The following is a 19263-nucleotide window of genomic DNA, read 5'->3' as shown; positions in this document are numbered from 1 at the left end:
CAGAGAAAACACGTCACAAAGGCAGGGAATTCATTTGGTTTTTATTGAAAACAATATAAAAAATACATAAATCATTAATAAATGAGACTGTGACTTCTACGAGCAACAGCTCAGAAAAGGAACTGCAGTCCATAATGTTTTTGATTTAATCTCAATGACAGCATTCAAAGCTTTGAGAAGTTGACTTTAATCAAACAAAGCCAAAGTTTTACGATTAAAGACAAAGAAAAAAAACAAATTGCATATCTATTTACCCAAAGCACCCAAAAGAAAATAACCCAAATCATTATATATAAAAAATACATTTCTTTAGTACATACTTTAAATGTGCTTTTTTCTCATCTTTGCCTATCACTTTCACTTCTGTGCCCCCTTAGATTCTTTAACAATAACCTTTGCTCCAGGTCAGTTCACTTATAAAGGCAGTTTGGGACAGGGAGGCCTAGTTTCTCGTGGACAATAAAACATTGTGGAAAAATACTCAACAAAGCTCCCAGAGTATCCCTTACATTTCCATTCAGTATGTACAGTACACTCAGCAAAAAGAAATAAAAAAAAACAAACAGACATTACTTGGTCATTTCAAAGGTTCTATTCTGTCAGACTAAATTAATGAAAGCAAATGAAAGACACTTTTGTAGCATAGAGCATAAAAAAAGACAAATATGGAGACTAAGCTTTTGAACAGAATTCATGGAATAGAATAGATTTTTTTTAAAGGTCCCCTAAAGTCTGAAGTTGCAGTTAATTTTTTTTGGATAGGAGTTCTAATTCTAGTTATAATTTACTCCCTTTTAACACAATCACTCTGCATTTTCATGAAGAACAGGAGATCCAAGCCAGGAAAAAAACAAAAATACGAGGACCAGAGCACATAGCTGGAGGAGCGGCCTTTGGCAGATGTTTGCCACATGAAAATAATAGTACAGAGCAGATCAACCAGTATCAATACTGAAGCTTTCGTAAAACAATTCTTTAAAGAAATAATTACTTTAAAAGGATTATTTTTCTGAAGGGTTAACCATCAGTGAAAGATAAAATAACAAACTTGCAGGTTCCCTTGATTTCTTCAGTGTTATTACCATGAGTGAAAACTTCATCAAAATTTGTTAGGGTCTGGTCCAAAACGCTTTTTTTGAGATACCATTTAGAGTTTCCAACCTCTGCAAAGCACGAAGGTTCTCAGATGAAGTCAAAGTCTCTGAAAGACCTTTAGTGTGTTTCCCTGGTGGCTGTAGGTCTAGCATTGAGTGGTGAGGAGGTTTAGTGGTGTGGCCACAATATCGGAGTTAACAACCACATGCCCTGGTTTCATTAATCAGCTCCTAGGACAGAGTCTAACATAGAGGCAAAAAAAAACAAACAACTGCACCAGAGTCAAGATGGGCAGACAGGTTGGTGTTGAGGTTGGGACTTTGTCACATAGTTGTCATGGTGATTGCCATCATCATTTCAGCAAGGCCTGTTGATAGAGGCTTTCTGTTGTCAAGATGCAATCAGTTATTCGTTCCCCTGAAAAAAGAAAACATGTAAGAAAAATGAACTTGTAAAGTAGTTGCATTGGAAACTTTTATAAACACAGAGTTGGGGGGGGAAACAGGTAACCCTTAATTTATGGGTATTTCAAAAAAGTTTTTTTTCTGTAACCCTGGTTCACTACTCTTTGAATAAAGAAATACTCAGAAACACAGTTTTATCTCAATGGTCTTCACACATGTCCTCCATCATGAGAAAAATGCCACAAGAACATGTTAAAAAAAACAAAAACACAAATGTAATTGGAGTTTGTCCTAATGCCTTAGTTCACCAGTACAGGACAGGTTTCTGGACCTGTACAGAGTTGAGGACAGAAGGGGCAGCATCTTAAGACAGGTGCAGGTGTGTCCCTTAAGGCTTTTGTGACCACTTCAAGGAACATTATTAAAAGAATGACCATTGTCATCTGTGTGGTAAGTGTATTGTAAGTATTTGTAAGGATAATGTAAGTTACACATACTTATGACATACGGGTGATGTTGTGGTACAGTGCTTTTACGCTGCACTATGTAGTTGGTAAGGGTTGCATATTAAACTCTTACTGACCGCGTGGAAATGCTGCATGCATGGGGTAATACCGTAAGTGCTTATAGGATGCCCACACAAAATAAGCTCTGGTTATCTAATTTCTAGGAATGGCCTGTTTGACACGGACGCTCCGGCGCTTGTTTCACCTTCGTGAAGCAGAGTGGTTCGGCACAATGCTTCGAGGCGTTTGTCCACTAGCGCAGATCACGTGGTTAATGACGTATGAAGCGCCAAATACATTGTTTGGTCGAACCAGGGTTCAGATGTCACCTGTGTTTAAACAGTGACATCTGTGACATATTCTCAAATGAATCCCGAACGCTTCCCGACTGTATTGGAATCGGTGTCAGTTCATTGCACTTTACCATGGCTCCTGGTAAAAAAAAACGTACAGTGGCTTGGGATTGTTTCAACTCTGTCTCTCCTAATAAGACAATACACTATGAACGTTATCTATAAAAAAAATGCTTCTATGAATTTATGATAGGCGAAATGGAGCTGTCACATTAGGGATACCTCAGTGGTGAAGTATTGTCATTGTACATGGTATTATAATGTGTGTTTTGCTGTCATAGAACTTCTGACAGAAAACGTCACACACTTTTTTTTAATCATTATTAACAAGATTTTTATGATTTACATTTTTTCCTTTCCACATTGAAACATTACAAGGAGCTGGGTAGCTCGGTGATGTGAAATTTGGTGGAGGAGGAATTATAGTCTGGGGTTGTTTTTAAGGACTTGGTCTTGACCCCTTAGTTCCAGTGAAAGGAACACTGAATGCTTCAGGACACCAAAAAATTTTGGACAATTAAACAATTAGAGAGAGACTGAGAGCCAGGCCTTCTCAACCAACACCAGTGTGTGATCTCACCAATGCTCTATTGGAAGATTGGTCTAAAATTCTTATGAACACACTCCTCAACATTGTGGACAGACTCCCCAGAAGAGTTGAAGCTGTAATTGCTGCAAAAGGTGGAGCAACATCATATTCCCAACTCTGTGGGTTAGGAATGGGATGGCACTTCAGCTCATCTGTGAGTCAAGGCAGGTGAGCCAATACTTTTGGTAATATAGTGTACTTCAGCCTTATTTACCCTTATGTGTTCCCTACGATCTGTCAACCACAGCATGCGCGTCCCCTACGGACTCACCGTCTACCATTTTGATATTTCCTGCGGGCAACTTGGGTGACCCGTACAGCTTTGCCCATTTTTTGCCCACAGAAATCCCGTATCTACCCGTAAGGGGAGTTGTGACTACAGGATGCAATGCAGCCGTGCAGGACTGTGTTTGTGCAGTTTTCTCATGGGGTCAGCCTACCTGTGCACCTGTGGCAGCAGTGTCCAACTGGCCATCTCGGTTAGATGTGGAGCCTAAATGAGACACATGGAAAACCATTCAAACAAGTATGCACTAGTGACTAGTCTGTCATGCAAAGGTCTCACATCTTTAAAAAATATTATAAAATTGTATAAAAATAACTGAACTGAAAAAACTAGCTTTCTCTATCCCATAATTAAATAATAGTGTTAAGTGTGTGTCCTTTTGTTGTTGTTTTAAATTCAACTTGCCTTTTTCAAAATTCCTGTCACCTGGCTCATCTTTGCTATCTGAAAAAATAAAAAGATGAAAACAAAGAGTAAAAATAGAAGTTTATATGGAAACATACGAGTAAAGGATAAATTCAGGCATAACACTTAATTTTAAATGATTGAAACATATTCACTTACAAAGACTGAAGTGATACTGTCTAAAAAAGCACTAGCATTACCCTTTATGCACTTCAAAATGCTTTTTTCTAGATTAAACTTTTCAGAATTTAGAAAACCACGTCTGGCACAGGCATGCCCTTAACTAGAGTAACAACAGAGGGGAGTATTTTATTCCCAAGGTTTTGCAATGAAAGAGCAAAACTATCTAAATAATGAACGAATCTCATCTCTACCGTTTAATAGGTGAGTCGTTTCTTCAGGGACCTTTTCTTTAGGGGGCTCTTTTTCAGAACTTCCTTTGGATTTTTTGTTGCTTGGGGGTTTTTTTGTCAACTCAAAGTCAGTCTTTTTATACTTGTTCTTCAATAAAGTACGACGCAGTCCTTTGTGATCCCACAGTTTCTGCAGCACCAAGCTGGCTGCCCGAACCTCACGCTCTGAATATCGGTTGCTGTTTTTTGACCTAAAAAGACATGAACAGAAGGAACACATCAAGAGTATGTTAATTGAACATGGAAAGGGCTAGAAACCTGAGAAAAAGTTAAAATATAAAACAGAAATGAATCATTACTCAGGATTTTTTAGTTGCACCAGTTTATAGAGTTCCTGTGTTTTCTTGGGATCTTCTTGTGTTTTCTTGGAATCTTTTGGGAGCAGGGTTTTGGCAGCTTCAAGACTCTGGCCTAATATCACATAGAGGGCGCTGAGCACTGCCATCCTGGTCTGTTCGGAATACATCAAAGGACCCTCCCCATCGGGCAGCTTAGACATCAGCTTAGGAACGGCCATCAAACCTGATAACGGATGGAAAAACTGAAATTTTCCGAACATACGCAGTCTGAACTGGTCACCAACTCATGTCCTAAGGCAACAAAAAATCATTGAATCTTTCCATCACATCCAACAATACAGCTCTTTGGGACTCACCCAGTTCAGTTGTGTGGAGTGGGTCTAAGGCCAGGTTACACAGGGCTCCAGACATGGCTTGGATCACTAGCTCATTCTCATGATCCAGGTGCTTCACCATTTTCTCATAAGATTTCTGCTCCATCACCTTGGCACGGACTTCTCGTCCACACTAAACAGACATGCATGTTCAATGTTTTTAATAATTCTAATTCAATCAAATATCCTTATTTGCTAAATTTGAAACATGTCCCATATCATTGACCATCACAGGTTCATTTCCCTCCTTGCCCGCATGTGTCGAAGTGCCCTTGGGCAAGACACTGAACCCCACATTGCTCCTGGTTATAGGTTGGCGCCATTGTTTGGCAGCAAAGTCGCCATCAGTGTGTGAATGTGTGAATGGGACTGTGATTGTAAAGTGCTTTGGGCCTTAAAGCAAGGTAGAAAAGTACTATATCAGCATATGCCATCTATCATTGACTGAATGTGGAGCTCAGACACTTTGAAAATTGGGCCAGCAAAACGGGAACCAAACCTGCAACCTTCCAATGAGTGGTCAACAGCTCTCCTACTGCCCCACAGAAGTCACGTAAAAGTATAAAATGATGGTTACCCCATGCTCTAAGTATTGAGTCTCTACTTATCTGCCAATTTGCTGAACAAAAATTATATACAGAGATTTTTAAGGAAAATCTTTGGTGAAATTGAAGCAAAGGGAGATAGATATGTCCTTCCATCATCACCCTTTAGTCTGATCCACAGCTACAGCAGTCCCACGTCATATTTAACATTGATTTCACCTTTATCATCATCATAGAAAACTGTAAATGTTTTTTTATTCTCCCTCTTTATCTTAAATATGTCGGCTGGTGTTGTAAAGGGAACGCCTCAGAACCAGCATCACTTACAGTCCAGTCTCCAGCACACAGGTTCTGAATGGCTCCAGCTGATGCTTCCAACACATGAGGATTTTTAGAATCCAAAAGGCGCCCGTATTCTTTGATCAGTTCTGGCTGACACAGCAGCTCCCAGCCTGTATGATGTGTCAAAGGAACGAGTAATCAAGGACAAAAAGCAGCAAGTACAAAAAAAAACAGAAAGGTAGTGAGGACAACACAATAGGCCATCATTAAGTCTGAGCTCACCTTTAGCAGATGTGTTTGTCATGGCCTGTCTTTCATTCTCTCTGATTCCTAGAAAACAAATGCAAACCTTCAAATACAGACAGTCCAGTCTCTTATCACAACATCCACAGTCTACTGCTGTTTTCCCTAACCCTTATGCTATCTTGTGGGGTCCAGATGACCCCACTCTCAGAGAGAGTGAGGTCATGTGGACCCCACAAGACAGTGGGATGAACCTTTTTTCTTCAATGGTGTGTGATTTTTAATGGAGTCTATGGATTACATGAAATCCTCTTCACCTTTATCCACCTTTGTCATGGTAGGTATAACACGTCAATGTAAGGGTGGGGTCATCTGGACCCCACATGATAGCACAAGGGCTAAGGCAAGAGCGAGCAGCAAACATTATTGGGCAAAAAAATGCTTACCTTTGGAAAACCGGGAACAATGGAGATGACGGAAGGAAATAGAATGAGAAGGAAAAATTAGACAAATGAAGCAGCCATAGCTGAGATATCCAGTTCATAACACTGACACATATTCGCCTTGTTATATCCCCGCATCACAACACAGAATGCAGTGTGTTCCAAATTATTATGCAAATTGTATTTAAGTGTCAAAAAGATGACATTTTTTCTTTTTCGATAAAACTCATGGAGGATATTGTATCTCAGGGCTCTTGGTTTGCTGACATCAATCTTCAACAACTGTGATAAATAGTTTGCCAGGTAAGTTCAACCTTTGTTATCTAATATTTAATATATACTCTAATGGTTATTGACTTGAAAATAATGCTGTTATTTTCCTTGAGTTTTTAGAAAATTCATAGAAAATTAGCATATGATTTGGAACACGCTGTAAACAGATGAATTTAAAAAAAGAGGGATAAAAAAAAACACATTGTTGACAATACTTTGAAAGTAAGTAGATGTAAAATGGACTAAAGAAACACTTTATTGACACAGACTTCTACTCCTGCGGGAGCCGAAGCGTTGACCCCTCATGGAGGACGCCGTCTCCTTGTAGTGATCATGGTTTGGGATTTCAATGTGCAAGTGATAGGACAGGTTCCGCAGTACACAAACACAGTTCTCTGTCAACTGCAGACACGGATAAAAAAATGTGTTGAGTAAAAAAATGAAGGAAATACTAATATGGAAATTGTCACAGTAAAGTTTGCATTTTTAAACAAAAGAAAGCCATTGGAAACCAGTCTAACGTAAATGCATTTAAAATAAAGATAGATAAACTTCTACGTACTTTGTTTTCAGGGTCAGACTGTGACTTGATGATGTGCACGACAGAATCAATCAATCCTTTGCATTCCCTGATTTTCTTCCTCTCATCAATCTCTGCAGCGCTGACATTTCTTTATAAGAAAGGAAAAGAAAAAAATAGTCATGGAAAAAGCCCAAGAACGGAATGTGGCACATGGAAACCTGAAAATTATCGAAATACTCATCTTTTCAGATAAATGAAAGATTCCAATACACAATATTAACCCCCCCCCCCCCCCCCAATACACACACACACACACACCTCCACCCCCCCAAAAAAATAATATAATAAATAAAAAGAAAAAAATCAAAAGGGCTCTATGCTATGCACAGAACTGTGTAAAGTATTTCTGGTTAAAATCCAGACGGCTGACTTATGCTGGAAACGCGGTATCAGATAAATCCTTTATGACGTCTCCACACTTTCTCAAAAGATGGTGAGTTACAGAATATTTGGCAAGATCGCATTCAGGTGACAGACCACACCGGGTTGTCATTTTATTCCTGATGACCTAATCAGGATATTTATTTTAACATTCTTTTGACAGTCTTTTCATCAGTTTTTTAAATACATCATCATTTAGTTTTTCCATTTCAAGAAAATGTTACACTTTTTGATCCATTGTTCCTTGTTTGCTTTTTAATAACTCAAATGAAAATGAATATTATAATTGTACACCATTTAAAATAATTTGATCTACAGTCAGTGTATGACTACATTTATTTATAGACTTGACCTGAGCTCCTTCTTAATTATTTCATATTATTACGCATAGAAAAAAGGACTTATTTTTATTGATCAATATCAACATTCAAAATTCTCTACATTTTTGTTTCAACTTCCATGAAAGAGGGTACCGCCACTCCTTGTTGTCCATTTAAACCACTGCTAAAGCTGTCTGTTTGCTGCCCCCTCCAGATAAAACTGATGTAAGTTCCATGTAATTTCAGAGGTTTTACGTCATACTCTGCAGTATAAAAGCCTCCCCTGCTCAGGGCGCCTCCCCTAGCCACGCCCCCTTTTTTATTTGCATTTTTCAAATCTGAGCTGAGTCAGCCCCCAACCGTCCTGTTGCGTTACCCTTTCACTTTGAATTTTGAATTTTATATGGAATGGGAGTTTTTTAAAATGATGTTAGAATCTAGGACATGCTGGCATGTTGTTACGGTGAAATCCTGCTCCAAAATTGACATCCCTGTAGGGGTTTTAAGTATTTTGATCTACAAAAACGTATGTGGTTCTTTTGTATTTTCTAGCGAATGTGCTGATGGAATTACTATTCACATTTTTTCATTTCAGAGATACTTAATATAAATTATCTGCAAAATTGTAAACAGAATTGACAAAGCCTCTTGAAAAAGAGATGTTCAACTTCAAAACACCTTTCAAAACATTTTCTGTTATTGAATCATCCTGCATGAATGAAAGTCTTAAGAAATTTTTTTATAAACTGACTAATAAAGTACGTCATATTCACACATAGGCGGCAACTTGGACAGCTCAGTGACACTGGCCAAAAGTTTAAAGGCTTCCAATCAGTAGATGACTGCTATAAAGAGTTAGTATTGGTGTACTTTGTCTTTCCTGTTGATTCTCTGCAAAGCTTAGATACTAATGGTACACAAAGCAATATAAATGTAGGTGTTCTAATTCCTTCCATTGCCAAAGCTATATGAAATCAAGCCTCCAGGCATGCACACTGCTTTTACAAACATTTGCAAAAGAATGGGTTGATCTCAGTGATTTTATGTTATGGTACTTGGTCAAGATGTTAACTGTGCAACTGGACTGATTGATCAACATGTTCACATCCCAACTCGTCATATTCTGACGCTTCAATAGGGACCCTTCTGCATCACATATCGACTCTTTCGGGGAGCCCATCTCGCCATTTTTTGATGTGCTGAAAATAAGAGGTCTTAAATTGCTGGTGATTGATTTAGATTGTCATTTATTAATTCATGTTCTAAACCTTTTTTCAGCCTATCCAGGCCACTTGTGGGTGAGGGCAGGGGACATCCTGGACAGGTCATCAGTCTGTTGCAGGGCCACAAATCACACACCCATGCACACCTAGGGACACTTTAGAGTGACCAATTAACCTATGAAGTTTTTGGATGGTGGGAGGAAGCTGGAGTCCCTGGAGAAAACCCTGACATGCATGGGGAGAACATGCAAATTCCACACAGAAAGGTCCCTATTGATGTTCTGTTTCAGGTCTCCCAGCCGGGTCTTGAGCCGGGGGCCTTTTTGCTGTGAGGTGAGAGCGCTAACCATTACGCCACCATGCAGCCCTATTTACATTTTCAAACATAAAAAATACATTTACTTTCACTTCTGTTTAACCGTGCTGCTTTCGGACAATATAAGGGGGGGAAAAAAACTTTTCTTTATTTAAATATTATTTTTATTATTATTATTATTGACGCAGAAGTCCGAATCTGTGAAACTTTACCAAGGTGATTAAATTGGAACAGGCAGCGCGTTGTAAAACGATGAGATGGGCTAACTAGAAGCGTCAATATTTGACACGGAGGGGGTCCCTAGGCATGCGTCCATATACAGTACAGACCACCTGGACACACCTTCTCATTCAAATGAATGGGAAGGTGTGTCCAAACCTTTGGTCTGTACTGTACATGACAAGTTGGTGTGAAAATGTGTGTGAAAAGGCACAAAATGGTAAGCTGTGTGAAACTGACAGCCGGGGTTGTGCATGGCACTCAGAGGTCACCACCTTCTATAGTGTCAACTATTAGACCTCCAAACCTCCGGTGTCTTTCAGATTAACGAAAGAACAAAACACGGACGGCTTTGTGGAATGGGTTTCCATTTCAAAGCAGCTCCATCAAAGTGGATTGGAGCTACAAAGTTCACTGGAAAAGATGAATCATGATTCTTCATCTAGTCTGGCTTTGGTTGTTGCCAGAACATTGTGCTAAATGTAAAGTAACCAAGCTCCAAGCAAGCAGGGTTATGGTCTGGGCTTGCTTCTCAGGAGCTCAGCTCCCCCCTCAGTTTTAGTGAAGTCAACAAGAGATTCAGGATCATTCTGAACTCACAATTTTGTCAGAACCCTTTGGGGATGGTCATTTACTGCTCCATATTCATATGGTTGAGCAATTATGATGTGGAAAGACAAGCACATAATCCTAACTTCCACCTGACAGAAGACCTTTATGATGAATTGGAGCAAAGGCTGTTGTGAGCTAGAGCTGCGTGTTAGAAATGTCAATGATTGACCTCACAACTGTTAATGTCAAACTTCCACAGGATGGTTTATGGAAAGTAAATAAATTATAGGGAACTATTACTGCATATTTTTCAGGTGCCAGGAACTCTCACAATAGTCCTACTATGAAAAGATAAAATACAGTATCAAAAACTTTTGTGATTTTTAGTACAAGGTAAAGCCTAATGCAATGGTAGAAGTGAAACATTCAGCAAAGAAATTAATAGGAAAACAGTGCAGGGAAAGATAGTTCAAGGACAAAATTGCAAATGAGGATAGAGATGTACAACCTCAAATTCGTAAAAGAAAAAAGGAGAAAGGAGGTGTGATATCCCATTAAGTGGGATCCAGTGGCAAATGTCAAAACCTGGTTGGGACTGCGTGTCTATTTCGGGTTAATTAAGTTTATACCTGGTTCAGATCAGTTTTATTTTCTGCATTTCTTACATTTATCAAGTTCTTAAGTACCATAATCAGTTAAAATTATTTTTCCATAAAGTCCTGTCTACATTTTTATGTATACACAAGATTTACTCTAAACTGCAACTAACCGCATTTACTGCAATAAAAAGATTTACATTGATGTAATTTGTTAAAAGCAAAAATCAACTGTTTGGACGTGTTCACTACAACCTGTCACTTAGAGCATGCCCATAGTAAAAAAAATATCCACAAACATTTTTGGTGAACAAACTCTCACAGTGGTGTACAAACATGATATTTCCTATTTCCGTACAGCTTTGACTATTTTTCATCTGCAGTTACCCCGTGTCCACACATAAGGGCAGTTGTGACGAAGAGCCCAGGTGAATATGGTCTCTGAAAAGGTCCAGGCAAAAACGCTGTGTCCTCAGCGGATCTACTGCTGCCCCCCCCCCCTCTTCTATTTGTTGTGGTTCTGTGGGCCAATGCCTCCTCAAGGGGCACAAAACCTGCTGCTTATTCCCACAATTAGCACCTCCATCCCTGCTAGCCATCAAGGACACTATTTATTCCTGAGGAGGACCTCCAGCCAGCGCCAGATTACTGTTCGCCTTGTGCGTTTCTAACATTTAGTTGCATCAAAGAGCTACTAAACTCCAACTTTTGCACAATCCCTTCCAGAAAGTCCATCCTATCTGCCTGTTTGACCACCTGCAAGTCCCTCTGCCATCATCCCTCATCCTCCTCAGCCAAGACATAATAAATCACTTCACTTCTACCAGTTTGTGTCCGCACTTGGATTCAGTCATCCACCACCTTCTCCTAACACTCTTCCTCTCCATGTAGAATCGAATCCATGGGTTTCACCATCCCTACTTGGAGTCAGCTTATCAGCCCTCCTGTATGGAGTGATATTTCTGCCACCATTTTGCACACAAAACTTTCTAATTTGAACACAAAACTTTCTAAGTTTTTTGCTCAAAAATGGTTTTTTTGCTCAAATTTTTTTTTTTGCTTTCAAAAACGTTTTTTGCGTTTGCAAAACGCATTTTTTTATGTGCGTTGTGTCAAATCTCGCTTTTGTCTTCTCTTTGATTTTGCTGACTACTTTGAGCGCGACTTAGCGTGACATGACTGCCACTGGCATTGCCAAAAAGAAATTCGCATACATTGTGTGTCATCTCACTTTTTTCCTATCTTTGCTAAGTTAAGTTTTGGTTTGACGTGACCAAGCTGCCATCAAACAGCTGCTGATTGGTCCAGATTCTAACCAATCAAATCCCCATATGAATCTAACATGGTGTCTGCTGCCGAGGCTCAGAGGCTGAACCAGCTCTTTTTACGATCATTTTTGGATGAAGACGTTTTCATTTTTTAAATAATTCATAATAATTCATACTTTCTTTTTTTTTTTTGCATTCGTTCATTTTTATGAAGTCCGATTTGTGAATTTATGGCTGAGGATCTCCTGAAACTGTAGTTTATCTGCTGACATTACATCAACAGGTCTGTTTGATCTGTGAATCCTGCAGAGCAAAATATTAGTGAAAAGTGTTATTTTCTTTAAGGTCTGTTTGTTAAAACAAAACAATAAAAGATTCAAAGCACATATTATTTTATGCTGCACACGTGTTTGGGATCAGATGAACAGCAGGAATGAGCAAAAGAATGATGGCTCACCACAGGAGACTCAATGCATTTATCAGAAGCATTTTTAACTTTTATGTAAATTTTCACCAGTGTCTCATGTTTTAAAACTTGTGAGCGTTTGTCAAAAAATTTAAAAATATTAGTCATCAAAAATGCTATTTTCTCTTAATATTTCAACAATTATTTATTAAAATAAAACAATAGTTCAGATACAAATCTTAAAAAGTTTAACTTCTTCCGGCTGGATGGAGTCGGAGCTCGGACGTTTTTTTTTGGCTGCAGACGTTTTAAACACGTTGGTCTCTGCACAGACATGAATAAATACTAAACTCTGTTTTATTTTAGCTGCTTTGCTGCTCCTTCTGGGTTTTACTCTGAGACAAACGGGCCAGAGTGCTTGAAAACGGCAGAACCCCGTACGAACAGAACCGACACAAAGTCCAAAGTCAATGTCTGCCTCGGAGTACCGTCAATAAGAGACAGAGACACTTGATTGGTTAGAATCTGGACCAATCAGCAGCTGTTTGATGGCAGCTTGTCACATCAAGCCGAAACTTAACTTGGCAAAGATAGGAAAAAAGTGAGATGACACACAACGTATGCGAATTTCTTTTTGGCGATGCCAGTGGCAGTCATATCACGCTAAGTCGCGCTCAAAGTAGTCAGCAAAATCAAAGAGAAGACAAAAGCGAGATTTGACACAACGCACATACAAAAATGTGTTTCGCAAACGCCAAAAACGTTTTTGAAAGCAAAAAAAAAAAATTGGAGCAAAAAAAAAAAAATTGGAGCAAAAAACTTAGAAAGTTTTGTGTTCAACTTAGAAAGTTTTGTGTGCAACATGGTGGCAGAAATATCACTCCATACTCCTGCTCTGACCTCTATCTAAGATGTGCCTGCTCCAGCATTCATCACCAGTTCATTTGCCCTCTAAAGTGCAGTACTTGGTCTCTGGTAATTCTAGTATTTCATGTAGTTATGCCTACATCTTCGTCCTACTCTCTTATATTCACGCCAACCTCCTTATCTGCAGGAACTACCACCATTTGTGCTGACCTGGGTCCACACACCAACACACTGTCTAGTTTCGTCCGAGAACTCGACCTCCAGCCACGCCACGGCTTCTCCCCATGCAGCACCGGTTCGCTCCTTACTTGGACTGTGCATCGCAACAAAACGAGGACTGCACCACTCACCGTCTCGGGCTGCAGCCTGCACTCACTTGGACCCGTTCTCTCCCGACTTCCACAGTCATCACGGATTCCTCCTCCAGCCACAGAACCCAACCTTCTGAATACCAGTTTCCTCCAGGACAATAAACTGTGACTGTAACCCAAACTAGTGTCCCTGATCTTTCCGGGTTCCAGCATCTGAGTCTGTTTTCGTTTTCCGCTAACATAATGGGCTGAGCCGTTAGTGCTAGCTTTGTGCCAGTTTGTGCCATTAAAATTATCATTTGTGCTGTTACAGTTTCTGAGATATTCACATTTAATTTCACAGGTCACGTATAATGTCAAACTTCATCATTTTCATGGAAGAAAACATCCAATTTTCTATATTCAATGTCATTCCTCTCTGACTTACGGAGTATGTTTGGCCTCATTATTCCTCTTTCATTCATCCTGATGCTTTACTGAACTCCCTTTCAGGATCATCAGCTGTAACTCTCAACTTGTCCGTACCTCAGAAATCCTGTTGTGTTAATGAGGACCTTCTCCCACTCCGGATATGGGGATGTGCCTTTTTCCTTGCCTTCTTCTGCTCCAGCGGTGCTCTGCTTTACACCTGAATGAAGCACTAGGATCTCATCTGTGAGCGCAGTCAGCGCTCTTTCTATAAGGGTCTTGAACAGGGCTTCATTAGATGATAGGTTCCAAAGAGTTCCTGGGGGGAAAAAACACAACACATTAAATTTTAATGAGGATTTCATGCCAATGAAAAAATTGTTTTTGAGGTAAATGATAACCTCCAGGGTATGCATTCATGCATGTGGAATAAAAAGGTATCATAAATCAAATTTGCGTCCACCGACTCTCTTTTGACATTTGTCAAATTCACTGCTCGACGCTTGTCCAATAATGTGCTCATAAACTTGGCGCTCCAGATGCTTACCGTTAAAGGTTTTTAGCCTTGTGGCTTCATGGAAGCATTGTCTGCAGATCTCAATTACAATGAATGGAATACACGGATGATGTTGGGAAATCAGGTTTACTTATGTAAAAGAGCTCTACAAAAGCATCAGTAAACACGCCTTCGTGTCTCGGTTCATGAAATCATTCAGAAACTCAAACAATACAGTGAGGTTCACCATCTACTGAAGGAGCTGTGTCTACTGACAGCTGCTTTCAGCTGTACTTCTGTCTCTCTGTGACCCAGTTTGATGACTTTCTGTCCCTCAATAGTCAGAGGAGGGGGAAAAATTAAATAAGAAGGAAATTAGAGGATCTTTTTATTATTGTCTTAATACAAATAAGAGAATGATCATACATTTTGTAAAGGCACAGTAGGAGGTAGAGTCTGTAGCCACCAAGCCCCTGTCTTATAGAATAAGCTCTCAGCTCAAGTAAGAGAGGCCGACACAGTTTCTACATTCAAAGTTAGACTGAAAACATTCCTCTTTGGACAGGCTTATTGCCAGACTAGCTAGTAATCCAAGAATATTTAACTTAGTATTAACATGTTTGAATTAAACTTAATAACAATAACAATTAGTTTCTAGTAGACTGCTCCAGATCCTGCCTGCATCTCAGCCAATCTAAGACCCGACCTGACCTTTGCACCACACTCCAAGGGATGATCTGATCCCATTGCAACCACACAAATATTTTTAAGGGACCTCCAGATCCCACCTGCACCACAATTTATCCACAACCGTACCCACAGACCACTGACAACACTCCCCTCTACCCCCCTTTTTTTAAGCCTAGCCCTGTTCTGAACCCTAAGCTTAACCCTAACCAGAAGCTGGGGAACGTAGGGTGCACTGGGGTTCGGATTCATGTGATTCACTGTAACTGGGAAATTACAGTAGTGACAAGGATAATTCCCACAATCCATTGCTTTTTACAGTAAATTCCCACAATTCGTTAGTGTTTACAGTGAAATATCGTAAAACCTTTGTACAGTATTTTACTACTGACATTTTACAGTTTACAGAAATCCGTTACCGTGTGTACATTAAGTTAACATTAAACATTACTGGAGGCCCCTGACAAGCAGGGGTCTGAATAAAGCTCCATGTAGCCTCATAATTTCACTGACATTTTAAAATTCATGCTAGCCAATACAAAGTAATGTGTCATCCTTCAGCATCTACACAAAACACATTCTAGACTGTATTAAGAAAGCAATTTAGAGTCAAACTATTGCAGACTATTGTGTGCAAAAAAATATTGACAAGCAGCTCCTGCACCAGTCAGTGAAATGTATATTTCAACTTTAGCAAACATGAAAGAAAATTACAAAACATAAATTCAGGATGAAGAGCAGCAGCTTTTTTTTGGTTGTGTGTGCGTGTGTGTGTGTTTGACCTGTTATGATCTCTATGAGGCTCCGATCATTAGTCTTCCTTAGCAGCTTCACCAGGCAAAATGCTCCATCACAGTTTACAATTGTGCTTTTGATTTCAGGATCTTTGCCAAATGAAATATTTCTGAGTGCTCCACAAGCTGCAAAGTAAACCTGCAAGGACAATAAGAGTTTAGGTAAATACAGTGTTATTCTCGTTTCAATATTTGCGGTTGCACGCAGATTTTTGTTTCCAGTCACGTGACTCTTTCAGTTCATCACAAAAACTCAGCTCTGTAGGAGGTGCTGTGGGGGAGGAAGGGAGCGGAGATGAAGAGCACGGCCACCCGTCAGCTTCCTTGCTGGCTGCTAAGGAATATTTCACAGCTATTTCCAACGGTTCCTGAATCGCTACCAACCAAAGTTTGTGCCCCTGCATGGAGAACTGGCATCAGCTGACTCAGGCTGGAAAATATCCTGATACACAGAGGAAGATAATAGCTGAGAATACTAACCATCAGGATGGATGAAAACTAGCCTCTTCTGGAAGAAGCAATGCGGAAAACAAGCTGCTGCCAGACTGACTCAAATTTGGTTACACGTTTAGGGGAATCTGGTGGACACTAAAGATCCCTACTTTTGCTAAGTTTCTGTTCATGCCAAAAGACCTATTTTAATGTAAGAAAGGAAAATATAGCTCAATCACATGCTATGTGATTTACTTAAACTGCCAAATATAAAGTTTAAGGTAAAATGGCTGAGAGACATGCATACTAAAATGAATATTACAAAAAGACATCAGTAAATTACCATGTTCAATTACAATACCGCGGTTCACCTGCAAAACAGTCTCGCTGTTTCGCAAAATTGTTTTTCATTACAACCTGATTGGCTGCTGACCTTGCCAATCAGTCTCCTCCTTGCCATGTCTCCTTTAGAAAAGGTGCTCTTTGATCAGGAGCAGATCTTAGTTTTCATTCCATAATTCTGGACTTATGAAGGTTTGAACTTAGAGAGGTTGAACAAGAGAATAAAGTGTGAAATTGTTCATTTTTGTCTGAAAAAAAGTGTGACGTGAGGGTTTTTACAGACTTAAAGACCCACTTCAATGAAACTTATCTTTTTGGTGTTTTAAACATGTTTTTCTAGCATTTTTAAAATGACGGAGAACATAAAGAATAAGTTAAAATAAAAGCTGCATTTCTGAGTATTTCTTTATTCAAATTGAGATGGATTAGGAGCAGACAAAAATGTGCCGTTTGAAAAAGCTCAGGTTTGTGATGCTGCAACTGACATGGGTGGGCCAAAGTCTCACTCCTCCGCTCCGCACCCCCACCCGCTGTCTTTATCAACACGTAACAGGCCAAGGCTAATTGATTGGTTGACATGACACTTCTTCTTCGCTAAAGTTCAGATATTTCAAGTCCAAAAATCATAGAGCAGTGAAGCCCAAAACACAACGCAGTGCTGCCAGACTGCCAAGCTCTGCCCAACGCTCAAAACACGCCGCAGGACCGCCGATCGTGTCTGTACAATGACCTAACGTTGAAACTGAACGCCCCTGACACGCCAATTACATTCAGTGTGAACGTAGCAAAAGGCTTTAATGAAAATACAGTGAAAAAAAGGGTTTCACTTGAATTGAATTCTAACATGCACGATCAATCTGGCTTGGTTACCTCTGCAGTGAATTAGCACTAAAAATAGGATTGAGTTAAATTCTTTTAAATCGCATGCTAGTTTTGACCTTTCATTTACCGTAGTTACTTTATCATGTCTGCTTGCCTAAATGAACAAAAATGGCTGCCTTGAAACTGACAAAAAGAAACAAAGGCTTCTTGAAATTCTATTCCAATGATATTAAAGTTTCACAATAACAAATTTAATTTAAAAAAAAAGAAAATGGATTAACTGACCTCTTTGTTGGGATGGTCAACCAAAGCCACAATGGGAGGAATACCTTTAAGATTGCGCAGTTCAGACTTCACCTACAAATGAAAAGATAGATGGATTAATTATAATATTGTACAAAGCAGACTTATTGTTTTCACCAGATTCCAGGAGAAAAGTGACAGACCCTGATGGAAGCAATATTTTCATAATAATAATAATAATAAACTTTATTTGTATGGCACCTTTCAAGATAAAAATCACAAAGTAAAACACAGAATATAAAACAGAATTAAGAAACGGCAATTTTAAAAACATTGTTTTTTTGCTGCTTTTTAAAAGAAAACACTGAGTTTGCAGATCTGAGGCTGAGAGGAATGGAGTTCCATGAGGGATGGAAGCACTGCTGCAAAGGCTCTGTCACCTTTAGTTTTTAACTGGGTTCTCTTAACAACCAGCAGACCCTGGTCACATGACCTCAGGGACCTGCTGGGAGTGTACGGCTGCAAAAGGTCTTTTAAGTAGACCAGAGCTGGGAGGATGATAAATCCTGCAAATAAAAATATGTTGCAGAAAATTCTCCTACAGGTATATGAACATGACAAGAAGATTAAAGAAAATAGTAAAAGGGGTACTTCCACACAACAATAATATAAACATTTAAAACAATATAATTTACATCATGATAAATTACAGCCACAAAACATGGTGGGGGCGCCCTATGAGGCAGTGCGCCTAATGTGTTGTTGTGGGACGGGCGTGAACAACATTGTTTTCAACATGGGTGAAGCACAGTTTAAACTGCAAGCTATCAGCTACACGGAGGAACATGAGAGCAGCTGTGAGAGGATTCATGAATCCATGGTTCACAAGTGGAAGAAGCTGGAAAACGAACTCTGACATGTCAAGATGAAGCTGCTCAGTTCTCTGCAGTCACCATTCGACCGAAGGCAGTAATGCTTACAGGAAGCTTTTGCTTTCACTTTATTAAAACGCCGTCATCTTTTCATCTGGGCGAGGATTACGGTGCCGCAGCGACTTCCAGAGGATTACAATGAAAAGCTGTTCATCTTCCGCTCATACTGCAGGAAAAAGATCGCCGACAAACACCTCCAGCCCAGCCACATCACCAACATGGACGAGGCGTCGCTGACTTTCGACATCCCGGTGAGTCCCAATGTGGAAATGAACGGGAGCAGCACGGTAGGATAGGCACAACGAGGGACAGCTTTTATTGTTGTGGGAGGCAGCGCCGGGCGACTTACGCCACACTTTGTGAATGGATTGCAGACACTTTGGCTAATGTGTCTGCTTGCACTGTTTTCAAAGTGCCGGAAAGCCGGCATCATTCATTTGGAGCAGAACGGCAATGACACGGACTCTGACAATGACGAAAGGGAACCTGGCGTGTTTGATGGACATTTAGTCCAGCTGTTCATTTCAGATACAGAACATGAGGACTTTGATGGAA

General features: G+C 39.8%; 1 protein-coding gene across 2 annotated transcripts in view; it reads right to left on the bottom strand.

Moving 5' to 3' along the window:
• Window positions 1–24: 24 nt before the first annotated feature.
• ctnnd1 (catenin (cadherin-associated protein), delta 1) overlaps window positions 25–19263 on the bottom strand; it is a 38436-nt gene continuing 19197 nt past the window's right edge. For both annotated transcript variants that reach the window (XM_004066142.5, XM_078950049.1), the window contains exons 7-19: window positions 17819–17890; window positions 15926–16076; window positions 14078–14279; window positions 7073–7181; window positions 6780–6912; window positions 5834–5881; window positions 5597–5721; window positions 4707–4857; window positions 4351–4573; window positions 4013–4242; window positions 3639–3677; window positions 3388–3440; window positions 25–1512 (exon numbers count right to left, since the gene is read on the bottom strand). In XM_004066142.5, coding sequence (XP_004066190.2) covers window positions 1501–1512; window positions 3388–3440; window positions 3639–3677; window positions 4013–4242; window positions 4351–4573; window positions 4707–4857; window positions 5597–5721; window positions 5834–5881; window positions 6780–6912; window positions 7073–7181; window positions 14078–14279; window positions 15926–16076; window positions 17819–17890 — 1548 coding nt within the window. In that variant the 3' untranslated portion in view covers window positions 25–1500. The remainder of the gene's footprint in view (window positions 1513–3387; window positions 3441–3638; window positions 3678–4012; window positions 4243–4350; window positions 4574–4706; window positions 4858–5596; window positions 5722–5833; window positions 5882–6779; window positions 6913–7072; window positions 7182–14077; window positions 14280–15925; window positions 16077–17818; window positions 17891–19263) is intronic.

This window comes from Oryzias latipes, chromosome 1 (assembly GCF_053564925.1).
Source record: "Oryzias latipes strain Hd-rR chromosome 1, Olatipes_Hd-rR_3.1".
NCBI lineage: Eukaryota > Metazoa > Chordata > Actinopteri > Beloniformes > Adrianichthyidae > Oryzias > Oryzias latipes.
The sequence above is the reverse complement of the archived record's forward strand: the minus strand, read 5'-3'. Positions and strand labels throughout refer to the sequence as shown.